At 44.6% G+C, this 12,803-nt stretch overlaps 2 protein-coding genes across 2 annotated transcripts; both read left to right on the top strand.

Moving 5' to 3' along the window:
• Nucleotides 1-8,997: 8,997 nt before the first annotated feature.
• LOC125543353 lies at nucleotides 8,998-10,312 on the top strand. Its single transcript, XM_048706669.1, has 3 exons — nucleotides 8,998-9,378; nucleotides 9,469-9,581; nucleotides 10,099-10,312. The coding sequence occupies exons 1-3, from the start codon at nucleotides 9,224-9,226 to the stop codon at nucleotides 10,203-10,205; spliced, it is 375 nt and encodes a 124-aa protein (XP_048562626.1). The 5' UTR covers nucleotides 8,998-9,223; the 3' UTR covers nucleotides 10,206-10,312.
• Nucleotides 10,313-10,318: 6 nt separating this feature from the next.
• Nucleotides 10,319-12,205, top strand: LOC125543352. Its single transcript, XM_048706668.1, has 2 exons — nucleotides 10,319-10,801; nucleotides 11,665-12,205. Exons 1-2 carry the CDS (start codon nucleotides 10,735-10,737, stop codon nucleotides 12,177-12,179), a joined length of 582 nt encoding a protein of 193 aa, XP_048562625.1. The 5' UTR covers nucleotides 10,319-10,734; the 3' UTR covers nucleotides 12,180-12,205.
• Nucleotides 12,206-12,803: the final 598 nt, after the last annotated feature.

Here is a 12,803-nt window from a genome sequence, read left to right as displayed (position 1 = left end):
GTTGAAGCAACGATGAAAAGAATTTGAAAGATCTTGGAGAAAGGCATTTGACTGATGATAACTCATTCTTACGTCAAACTTTTAGAAAAGTTTGAGGATAGCTCCGGGAAAATAAGACGAGTCAGGTAAGATCCTGGGAAAAGACCTGTGGGTTAGGGCCCACTCAAGAGAAACATTGTTGGAATGATTTAAAAGAGAGGTTGCACCGGTTGAATTAAATGGCTTCAATGAGATGACAACCTCGAAAGAGCTTGAACGAATGCAGAGTGGAAACATGAATCTTCGAGATATCTTCAGCACTTTGGAACAATTGAATAGCGAGAAGTGGATGATTAAGAGGTGCACCGGCATGATAAAACATTTAAAACTAGGAAAGGAATATGATAAACACTGTAAGCTTGAATTGAATCCACCGGAGAAGAAAAAGAATGAAGAATGACGAACTTGAGGCTTCCTTAGTATGTTCATGAGAATCACCGGATAAGAGCATTGAAGGAAAAGAATGAAGGGACTTCGTGTGAATAAAATGGATAGTTGATTAAGAAATCTGAGACCTTGAAGAAAAGGGGTGGGAGGGCAGGAAAACAAAGGCAACTTGGGACAAATGAAACAAACACCGTTGAGAATACTTAGAGTTGATACTGCGAATGTTGAAAATGATCAGATCCACGCCGGTTGAAAAGGATTGACATGACAATCTTGATGATCAAGAAGGATTAGTATTCCCATAGAAATATGAGAACACCATTTAGAAAGAGACATGAAATCAACATTTGACTTCGAAGCAACTCGAATACCACAACTCAAAACAAAACAAAGGAGTGGCTTAGAAAATAAGCCGGAACAAACATATGATAGATCCCATATCGTATCATGTGTTTGTTGGAAAGATATTCTCAGAGCTACTTGAATTCCCACCTATAAACTCCTGAAACTTTCTGGTTATGCAATGAGGTGTTGGGGATACAGGGGAAGTATAATATATCACCCAAACTAACAATTCCTACATCTAGCTGTATCCACCCTCCAACACATAACCAAGAAACCTTCAGAAATCATGTACCTCAACCTTCGAAAAGCATCCGCTATACGAGTTATGTCAATACTCCCAAACTCCTGCCCCAGTACTGGGTGGCGTCGAGGTTATCTCACCAACAACTGCATAAAAGAGATTTTCAATGTCGGCGAAACTCAGGTATTCCAAAATTGCAACGATAAAATTGTGATGACAACACCTCGGAGCTCAACTCCCCGGGACACTGCCACAACCCCTAAATGTCAGGAGGCACCAAGAACAATGTTCTTGTCACAAGACTATCGGATCGATTCCAAGATACCGCGTGAACCTAATTTTTTTGTGAAATTTGAGGAGAGAAGAGTCAAAACTCTACGTCAGCAGGCCTCACCAGAGCGACGAAGGGACTGAGGAGTAAAACGAATCCTACTCTCCGATATATATATATATAATACTAAGACTCAAAACATTTTTTTTCTAGACTCAATAACGTCAGCGATTCGATCAAGCAGGGGGCTCCTAAGTCGGGGAAGGCTCTAATACCAACTTGTAACACCCACAATGCAGCTATATCTCCCATGTGTCGGGGCACGACTTAGAGGCATAGCCGCATGGTAGGTTTGTTGCAAGAGGGGTAATCTTCCCACAATCCCATGTACTAAATAAGAATGGGATAAAGAGTTGGCTTACAATTGCCACTTCACACAAATACAAGTTATACATACATCATACAGAATACAATCAAGGTCCGACTACGGAACCAAAGTAAAAGAAGACAACCCCAAATGCTAGATCCCCGATCGTCCCAACTGGGCTCCACTACTGATCAACAGGAAACGAAACAAAACAACGAACAAGATCTTCATCGAGCTCCCACTTGAGATTGGTTGCGTCATCTGCACTAGTATCATCGGCACCTACAACTATTTGGAAGTATCTGTGAGTCACGAGGACTCAGCAATCTCACACCCGTGAGATCAAGACTATTTAAGCTTATGGGTAGGAAAAGGTAGTGAGGTGGAGCTGTAGCAATCACTAAGCATATATGGTGGCTAACTTACGCAAATAAGAGTGAGAAGAGAAGCAATGTGACGGTCGTGAATTAGAAGTGATCAAGAAGTGATCCTGAAACTTCTTACGTTCAAGCATAACACAAAAACCATGTTCACTTCCCGGACTCCGCCAGAAAGAGACCATCACGGCTACACACGTGGTTGATTCATTTTAATTAAGTTAAGTGTCAAGTTCTCTACAAATGGATATTAACAAATTCCCATCTGCCCATTACCGCGGGCACGGCTTTCGAAAGTTCAAAACCCTGCAGGGGTGTCCCAACTTAGTCCATCACAAGCTCTCACGGTCAATGAAGGATATTGCTTCTCCCGGGAAGACCCAATCAGTCTCGGAATCCCGGTTACAAGACATTTCGACAATGGTAAAACAAGACCAGCAAGACCGCCCGAATGTGCCGACAAATCCCGATAGGAGCTATACATATATCGTTCTCAGGGCACACCGGATGGGCAAGACATCGGGTTGGCATAGACCCTAGTTGCCCAGGGGGCGCCGGACATCGCTCAGGTTGGACCAACACTTAGAGAAGCACTGGCCCGGGGGGTTTAAAATAAAGATGACCCTCGGGCTCCGGAAACCCAAGGGGAAAAAGCTAGGTTGTTAGTGCAAATGTAAAACCAAGGTTGGGCCTTGCTGGAGGAGTTTTATTCAAAGTGAACTGTCAAGGGGTTCCCATAACACCCAATCGCATTAGGAATGCAAAATCAAGGAACATAACACCGGTATGACGAAAACTAGGGCGGCAAGAGTGGAACAAAACACCAGGCATAAGGCCGATCCTTCCACCCTTTACCAAGTATATAGATGCATTAATTAAATAAGATATATTGTGATATCCCAACATATCCATGTTCCAAGATGGAACAAACTTCAGCTTCACCAGCAACTAACAATGCTATAAGAGGGGCTGAGCAAAGCAGTAACTTAGCCAAACAACGTTTTTCTAGGAAAGGTGGGTTAGAGGCTTGACATGGAAATATGGGAGGCATGATATAACAAGTGGTAGGTAGCGCGACATAGCGATAGAGCGAACAACTAGCAAGCAAAGATAGAAGTGATTTCGAGGGTATGGTCATCTTGCCTGAGATCCCACAAGGAAGAAGAACGAGTCCATGAAGAAGACAAACGGAAGTAGTCGAACGGATCCTCACAAATGCGACGTTATCGGAAATAACCCGAAGAAGCAACACCGGAAGAAGCAAACAACATAGTAAACAACCAAGCATAACATGGAATGATGCACAACCAAGGATGATGCATGTCCGGTTTAAATATGCATGGCATGGCAAAGTTCAAAACACATGTAGGGCTCATGCCCATATGAGCACACATCAAATGTAATAAAAATGACAAAACATCATAATCTGATAAGTAGCAGCAGTAAACATTTCATAGCACTCTTGCATCAATGATTTGGGCACCCAGATGAACTCAAACAAGCATACCACAATGGAATGAAATGAAGAGCATCTCACAATGAACATTTGGATATCGTATATGCATGAAACGGAGCTACGGTCATGGAGTTATGACATGTTAAACGGGCATAAAAATAATAGGAGCTCTGGGGACTTAGTGAAAATCTCACACTCCGGAAAGTCAACGCGGGATCGGGCGGAGCGGGACGGCGCGGTGCGGAACGGATCCGGGGAGTTTGGATGGTAGGACGACGGGGTTCCGGGACGACGGCGTCCAGATCGGGGCTGGAGGAAGCCCGAGGCCATGGCAACGGCATGCCGGAGCTCTGGCTCCGGCGAACGGCGGAGGGCGCCGGAGCGGTGCCGATCTGGCCTTGGGGCGCCAGATCCGCCGGCGGAAGGGGCGGCAGAGGCGGGTAACGGCGGGTGGCGACCTTCGGGCGGCGGGGCAATGAGGAGGCGTGCGGAGGAAAGGCGGCGAGATGGCGGCACGGTTGTGCGGTGGTGCACCGGCGAGGTGGAGCGGAGGCGGCGGCGTGGCGAAATGGCGGCACGACGGTGCGGTGGGCGGTGGCGGCGAGGCTCAACGCGCGGCGCGGTGGTGGCGGAGTGACGCGGACGACGGAGTAGGTCGCCGGCAGCGAGCGGCGCGGTGGCACGAAGGAGGCGGCGACGGTGGGTTCCGGCGATGCGGCGCACGCGGTCGCTGGCGGCGAGCGGCGGCGGAGGGCGGGCCCGACGCGGCCCAGTTCGGCCCGGGCGGGCTAGATGTGGGACCCGGGTGGCGCGGCGAAGTGGGGCGCTGGCGGCGGTGACATGGCGCGACGCGAGTGGAGGGGAGCGGTGGCGGGGTGACGTGGCGGCTTGTGGTTGGCCAGAGCGACGTGGCCGGTGGACATGTCCGGTGCGGACGGATGTGTCCGGCAGCGCGAGGAGGAAGACGCTAGGGTTTCATCTGCGCGAATTTTCGGAGGAAGACACATATTTATAGCTAGGAGGAGGTAGCAGTGTCCAAATGAGGTGTAGTTTTCGCCCACACGATCGTGATCCGACGAAGGAGGACATGGAAGTGGTTTAGAGCGGTTATTGGGCCGTTTTGGAGGGGTGTTGGGCTGCAATACACAAGAGGCCTTTGTGGTTCCCCGGTTAACCGTTGGAGCATCAAACAGACGCCAAATCGAACGAAATTTGACAGGCGGTCTACCGGTGGTGTACCAAGGCCACTTGGCAAATCTCGGTCCATTCTGAGAACGTTTAACACCCGCTCACGAAAAGAGGCAAGAGGGGTGCGCTGGTGCACGTAGGAGTGTCGGATTGCAAAATGGATGCATGAGACGAACACGTATGCAGAAGCGATGCACATGATGACATGATATGAAATTCATGACTTGAACAGAATGCAAAACGAAAAACAAAAACCCAACCACGAAGGGAAAAACATATCGCATCTCCGGAAAAGGCAAGAGTCAAAGTTACAAATATGGAAAGTTGTATCCACGGCGTTACACTGCCACCCCTCTTCTTCGGAGATACACCTTTGAAAGACTCCAGTAGCATTTTTCTTGTAGAGCTCTCCTTCATGAACCTTGTAGGCTTTGGAGCGTCGGACGATGGATCGAGCCTCATTCTGGTCCTCGGGGAGCTCTCGCCTGTTGAGGTAGGCCAGGAAGGGTTCAGTCTATGGGGCAATTACTGCCATGATTGCATGAGTCGATGGTGTTATTTCGGTGGCCGAGCCCCCTACGATATTGGGATTGTGTTCGGAATCTGGGGGTATGATCGGATCCGGACTGGCGTTGTTGTTCTCATCCTGCCATACCATGGATGGCTTGAAGAGCCTTTCCACAAAGGTGTTGGGTGGGACGGGGTCGCGCTTAGCGCCCATGCGAGCAAGGATGTCCACTGCCTGATTACTCTCTCGGGCCACGTGATGAAACTCAAGCCCCTCAAACGAGCTGATATTTTAAGTATGGCATTGCAGTAAGCCACCATCTTCGGATCTTTGGCATCAAATTCTCCGTTTATTTGGGATATTGCGAGGTTTGAGTCCCCGCGCACCTCGAGGCATTGTAAAAACCCACAAGTATAGGGGATCAATTGTAGCCTCTTTCGATAAGTAAGAGTGTCGAACCCAACGAGGAGCTAAAGGTAGAACGAATAATCCCTCAAGTTTTATCGACCACAGATACAACTCTACGCATGCTTGACGTTCGCTTTACCTAGAACAAGTATAAAACTATAAGTACTTTGTAGGTGTAACGGGATAAGTTTGCAACAATATAAAGAGCATGTAAATAAAAACTAGGGGTTGTATAAGGTAAAGAAGCAATACAGTTAGTATAGCGAGTGTGGAAAAGTGGTGGTAGGAGTTGCGAAATTGTCCCTCGGCAATTGACTACTTTACTAGACCGATAGCAAGTTTTATGTGGGAGAGGCCACTACTAGCATGTCATCCCTGACTTGGAATTCTATGCACTTATGATTGGAACAATTAGCAAGCATCCGCAACTACTAACGTTCATTATGGTAAAACCCAACCATAGCATTAAGGTATATTGGTCCCCCTTCAATCCCGTATGCATCAATTTCTATGCTACGTTGAAGCTTATCTCACTCTTGCCCTCCAATACATAGTCCTATCAACATACAACTAACCCTATGGTGTGATCCACACGCGCACTCATATGATGGGCACCAAAGGACAGCAACATAACCACAAGCAAATTAAACCAATCATAGCAATTCACCAATTACCCATAGGACAATGAAAATCTACTCACACATCATAGGACGGCAACACATCATTGGATAATAATATGAAGCATAAAGCACCATGTTCAAGTGGAAGGTACAGCGGGTGGCGGGAGAGTGGACTATTGTAGATAGATGGGGGAAGGTGATGGAGATGTTGGTGAAGATGACGGAGGTGTTGGCGTAGATTGCGGTGATGATGATGGCCCCGGCGGTGTTCCGGCGCCACCGGGGGAGAGGGGGAGAGAGCCCCCTCCTTCTTATTCTTCCTTGACCTTCTCCCTAGATGGGAGAAGGGTTTTCCCTCTGTTCCATGGCCTCCATGGCGGCGGAGGGGTGAGAGCCCCTCCGAGATTGGATCTGTCTCTCTGTCTCTCTCTGTTTCTGCGTTCCAGATTCTGGCCTTTCACCGTTTCTTATATTCCCGGAGATCCGTAACTCCGATTGGGCTGAAATTTGAACACGATTTCTATCCAGATATTGGCTTTATTGTGGCGAAAGAAGGGCACCAACCCCTTACGGGGTGGCCACGAGGGCCCAGGGCGCGCCTGAACCCCTGGGGCGTGCCCCCTGCCTCGTGGCCCCCTCGGAATCGTCTCGCGTTGATTCTTCTTCCCAAAAATCACATATATTCCAAAAAAATCTCCATCAGTTTTTATCCCATTTGGACTCCATTTGATATGGATTTTCTGCGAAACAAAAAACATGCAACAAACAGGAACTGGCACTGGGCACTGGATCAATATGTTAGTCCCAAAAATAGTATAAAAAGTTGCCAAAAGTATATGAAAGTTGTATAATATTGGCATGGAACAATAAAAAATTATAGATACGACGGAGGCGTATCATCATCCCCAAGCTTAATTCCTGCTCGTGCTCGAGTAGGTAAATGATAAAAAAGATAATTTTTGATGTGGAAGGCTACCTAGCATAATCTTGATCATGTAATCTAATCATGACATGAATATTAAGACACGAGTGATTCAAAGCAATAGTCTATCATTTGACATTAAGACAATAATACTTCAAGCATAGCAATAAAGCAATCATGTCTTTTCAAAATAACATGGCCAAAGAAAGTTATCCCTACAAAATCATATGGTCTGGCTATGCTCCATCTTCACCACACAAAGTATTCAAATCATGCACAACCCCGATGACAAGCCAAGCAATTGTTTCATACTTTGGACGTTCTTAAACCTTTTCAACTTTCATGCAATACATGAGCGTGAGCCATGGATATAGCACTATAGTTGGAATAGAATATGATGGTGGAGGTTGTGTGGAGAAGACAAAGAGGGAGAAAGTCTCACATCGACGCGGCTAATCAACGGGCTATGAAGATGCCCATCAATTGATGTCAATGCGAGGAGCAGGGATTTCCATGCAACAGATGCACCAGAGCTATAAGTGTATGAAAGCTCAAACTGAAACTAAGTGGGTGTGCATCCAACTTGCTTGCTCATGAAGACCTAGGGCACTTGAGGAAGCCCATCGTTGGAATATACAAGCCAAGTTCTATAATGAAAATTCCCACTATTATATGAAAGTGATAACTCAAGAGAGTCTCTATATGAAGAACATGGTGCTTCTCTGAAGCACAAGTGTGGTAAAAGGATAGTAACATTGTCCCTTCTCTCTTTTCTCTTTTTTTCTCTTTTTTGTAGGCTTATTTGGCCTCCCTTTTTTTTGGGGGGGGGGGGCTTCTTTGGCCACTTTTATTTTGATAACCTCACATGGGACAATGTTCTAATAATGATGATCATCACACTTTTATTTACTTTACAACTCAATATTACAACTCGATACTAGAACAAAGATATGACTCTATATGGATGCCTCCGGAAGTGTACCGGGATGTACAATGATCTAGCGTAGCAATGACATCAAAAAAATGACAAGCCATGAAAACATCATGCTAGCTATCTTACGATCATGCAAAGCAATATGACAATGATGCTCAAGTCATGTATATGATGATGATGGAAGTTGCATGGCAATATATCTCGGAAAGGCTATGGAAATGCCATGATATGTAGGTATTGTGGCTGTTTTGAGGAAGATATAAGGATGCTTATGTGTGATAGAGCATATCATATCACGGGGTTTGGATGCACCGGCGAAGTTTGCACCGACTCTCAAGGTGAGAAAGGGCAATGCACGGTACCGAAGAGGCTAGCAATGATGGAAGGGTGAGAGTGCGTATAATCAATGGACTCAACATTAGTCATAAAGAACTCACATACTTATTGCAAAAATCTATTAGTCATCGGAACAAAGGACTACGCGCATGCTCCTAGGGGGATAGATTGGTAGGAAAAGACCATCGCTCATCCCCGACCGCCACTCATAAGGAAGACAATCAATAAATACCTTATGCTCCAACTTCGTTACATAACGGTTCACCATACATGTATGCTACAGGAATCTCAAACTTCAACACAAGTATTTCTACAATCCACAACTACCTACTAGCATGACTCTAATATCACCATCTTTATATCGCAAAACTATTGCAAGGAATCAAACATATCTTTACCTAATAATAAACCAGCTATTGCTTCTGGTCGTCCGTCGCGGTTGTTTTGCAAAAAAGCCCCTCGGTTTACAGGAAATCAATCCGCGTTCCCTGTTTATGTGGATCTGAGAAAACGCTTCGTTTTTGCACAAAACACCCTGCCGTTTGAAGCATTCAACCCGCGGTCCGAGCAGATTTGTGTAAAGGAAAAAAACGTGACCACAAAAGGAGCACGGGCTCACCTCCTCTCCCTCTCGCACATTAAGTCACCGCCGCCGCCACCCACGCCGTCCGCTTCCAGCGACCTCCAGCGCCGCGCAGCACGCCCCGAGCTCCCCACGGTTCGCGCCTCCCTTCCCTCCAGCGATATTCTCCGCTCCCATCCTCTACCGCCCGCTCGCCCATGGCTAGGGTTTTGGGTAGGGCTTCGTCGGAGCCACGAGCGCAATGACGGCGGCGGTGGCTCAGAGCCATGAGTGTGACGGAGGCTGGGGAAAGAACGGAAACACTACTGCTCGCGATGACAGGATGGTGCCATGCGTGCGCTGCCCCAAGGCTGCAACTGCTTCCTCCAGTCGTCCCCCCTCCATGGCTACATCTTGGTGAGATCCCTTCAACCCAAGCCTCTCCCCCTTCCTTTTTTAAACTGATTCCCAATTCCTTGATCAAACCATGCACCTCTGCTCCTGTAGGTCTCGCTTAGCTACTAGTATAGTGCAGATTGCTTTCTCTATTCAATTGATTTTGTTGTCTATGTATTACCTGAACTCCAAGGGAACCAACTTACATGGTGTAATGGATGGAGGTCAGTAGATGCTTTCCTAATATGTTCACTTGTTTTTAATATTTCCCATCAGATTATAAGCATGGGCTTTGTGCAATAGGCAGAAATCTGTTTGTAATCAATCAAAGATAATGAGAATGTTTACTGAAATCTTTGTAATAGTCGATCCTATGAATTGCTTTGATTGGAAGTCCAACAATGTTCTCATATTATTAGGAACTCACTTTTCAAACATATGCATTAGTAGTTTTTATGTCTTTGCTTTTGCCTTCTGAACATACTGGATTGCACTCTGTAAGATGGCACAATTTTCCCCTTCTAAACATGGTATTAAACATTGCAAACAACTTATTATAGTAGTTAGCAAATGCAAATCATTGTATATTGTTAGTTATGTGTCTTTTCATATGAAATACTATTATTTTGGGGAAAGGCATCTCGCTGAGTTTTAATAAAACTCCTTAGATTTTGTATGGTGAGATTGTCTTCAGCAAAAAAGATCTGTATTGTTATTGGGGTTCTTTTATTTTTGTTCTAGGTGTTATTGGGGCGTCTTTTTTCATGGTTGGAAACAAGATGTTGCTGCTGTTGGAGCTCACAGAGAATGGTATTATGATAGTCTACTTACTTCTAAAGGTGCATTAGAAGATAAGTGGATGTCCAGATTCTTTGGCCTCAGAAAAGTGGTGATAAAAATCTTGAAGTATTGTTAGCATTTTCCTCTAAAAATGGAAAGAGCACATACAAAGAAGGTACACAGTGCTGTTCATTGTCATGGAAAATTATTATCCTTTTGTTATATTAAGTAGTTGTTGTTGGATGTTATTTGTCTCTTTGAAAAACATCTGATGTAAATTTGGTGTACTTCAACTCAAATGCCTACTACTAGAACCAAAACCTACTACTAAATGGTTCCAAAAACATTGCATGTTATTGTAAAAGTCTTGGTCAATATTCTCGTGTTACTGTGATGTAGTAGACAAATTTTTATGCTTGGACATTTTTAACTTTTCTTATAGCAACTATTGCTCTAAAATTCTTTGCTGGTCTCTTACTTCTATTGATGGCAGAAAAGAACACATTTGGGTACACCTACCAGGACAGTTTGTTCTACGTTTATCTTGCTTTGGGGTTGCAGACCCTAAGATATCAAGATAGCTCTTGATGGTATAACATGACATTGGAAGGAATTATCGATGACTACTTTGATGGGTACTTTTCTGAAGAAATGATTGTCCCAGGTATTGTGATGCTCGCAGTTCTATCTTTTTCAATGCTTGCATATGCCATTGTGATACAAGATACTGCCAGATTTTGCAATGTCCACGATTCAGATTGACCATGATTGCTATTGCTGTTTAAGATCATAAACTTTCTCATGGTTGATTAAATAGGCACAGCTGATTTTAGTCGCAGACCCTAAGATATCAAGAAAGCACTGCTACAAATTTAGAACTAGGATGTAGTTTTAAATAGTTCTTGTCAAGTATGCTTATTTGCAATCTAGGATCACAGTTGTAAGGTTAATACTTTTAGTTGTGTAGCATTGCGAATCTCGGCTCTTGAAAATTTTCCTACCATACCAACACATTTGGTCGGATTTGCCTTATTTTGTAATGAGCAAACAAAAAATGTTGTAAATATAACAAATAATTATGTCCAGCAGTACATGGTTGGAAATTCCTTTCCTGTTCAATGCATATTAGAGTGGAATTTGTACTGTTTGGTATGCATTCACAGTCAACATGGGTTGCTGTAGTGTAAATTGTTTGAAGTTGCCTTTTGGCCAGTATATATAAGGATGGAGTATTGTACTATTTGGTCTGCCCTTTTGGTCTGTATCATTGAATCGACACCCTTAATCTCTTTTTGGTTTCTATTATCCGTAAGTGCATATGAGCATTGATGGAAACTATTCTCGAATGAAACTGAGCATGCCTTGGTATGAAGGACTGATTTGTTCAGCATCCGGGGGAAGTTTTCCTGTTTTGATTTTACAATTTTGACTCTTTCCATCACCTATTGATGGTAAACATTAACACGTAGTTGTATACATATTTTGAAAATGGAAGTGGTTTTAACATTTCACATCATGATATTGTAGTTTACGGTACTAAGCTTGACGCTGCTCGGTGTGATGTTGTTCTTTGTCGGCGTGGAGCTAGTCGTCGCCACATATACCCGTTGCCTCCGCTTGATGTAGTTCGCTATGGACATAGACATGGGAAAGTCACGACGGAGATCCCCCACTTCAACCCACGGATCCGGGGTGGCTGTGGTGGTCAGCTGGTGACTGAGCTCAAAATCTGGTTCAGCGTCAATGGTTGGCTGCGCTCCAGTGCGAGGGGTGGTGGCGCTTTGAGGAGACAGCTGCATGCCTTCATCAGTTGCTTTGTGTACTACTTTTCACTTTCAGAATCAATTCGTGATTCCATAGTGAGTCATTACCAACGAAATTATGGGGGGGTTTCCCTAGGCATCAGATCAGGAAGCAACAAGCCCCGTCTCTTTGGTGGTCTCTTTGGTGCTCCAGTAGTGGATATTGCTGGAATAGCTAAAGGACTTGGTTGTAACACTTGCTCTGAACTTTACTCAATAAGAAAGTTTTCGAAAAATTGAAGTCGGATTTTTTCAGGCTTCCTATACATATACACAAATAGTGGGAAATTAATCGCCCTTAGATATTGTTGTGCTCTTTTGAAAAGCAGGTCTGTGTATACAACATACAGTGGATTTCATATATATAATTATATATTATATATATTCTAGGACCTATGGTGCACAACAAGCATAAACAAATTTAGCTTGCAGCTTTGTTAACGCATCGCTATGCTTTGATACAACATTTAGGCGTAGTGCCAGTTTATTGATAAATAACCCTCTGACAAGGTTCATATCTAAGTCTTGGTTGATCAACTGTTGCACGCCTAACTAAAATCTTTCCTTCTGGATTTCCTAAAAGATTTTTCATTAATCGCATCATTGTCCATACAAATGACGTACTGAAGTAGGCCATGGACCCTCCCGTCTAATATAAAAAAAATCCATGAGATCTAGCATAGCTAGCCAGCCCATGATCTACTTGGTTACACTCTCGACGCATCAGGGATGTGCATCACTACTGACAACAAATCATCTGCTCCCTAATATCCACATACCCAACAAACAGTCTTGATCTGCAGGTCCCAGTGAATTGTAGCACCTCAAAAACTATGATCTGTCGATTTCAAGATTACCGGGCCA

The sequence above is a fragment of the Triticum urartu genome, chromosome 3 (assembly GCF_003073215.2).
Source record: "Triticum urartu cultivar G1812 chromosome 3, Tu2.1, whole genome shotgun sequence".
NCBI lineage: Eukaryota > Viridiplantae > Streptophyta > Magnoliopsida > Poales > Poaceae > Triticum > Triticum urartu.
Note: the sequence above shows the minus strand (reverse complement) of the source record. Positions and strands in the feature narration are given on the sequence as shown.

Coding starts and splice junctions, on each gene's coding strand:
- LOC125543352 (XM_048706668.1), top strand. CDS start 10,735: ATGACATTGGAAGGAATTATCGATGACTACTTTGATGGGTACTTTTCT. Junction 10,802..11,664: donor TGAAGAAATGATTGTCCCAG/GTATTGTGATGC, acceptor ATGATATTGTAG/TTTACGGTACTAAGCTTGAC.
- LOC125543353 (XM_048706669.1), top strand. CDS start 9,224: ATGACGGCGGCGGTGGCTCAGAGCCATGAGTGTGACGGAGGCTGGGGA. Junction 9,379..9,468: donor CCCTCCATGGCTACATCTTG/GTGAGATCCCTT, acceptor CTGCTCCTGTAG/GTCTCGCTTAGCTACTAGTA. Junction 9,582..10,098: donor ACATGGTGTAATGGATGGAG/GTCAGTAGATGC, acceptor TTTTTGTTCTAG/GTGTTATTGGGGCGTCTTTT.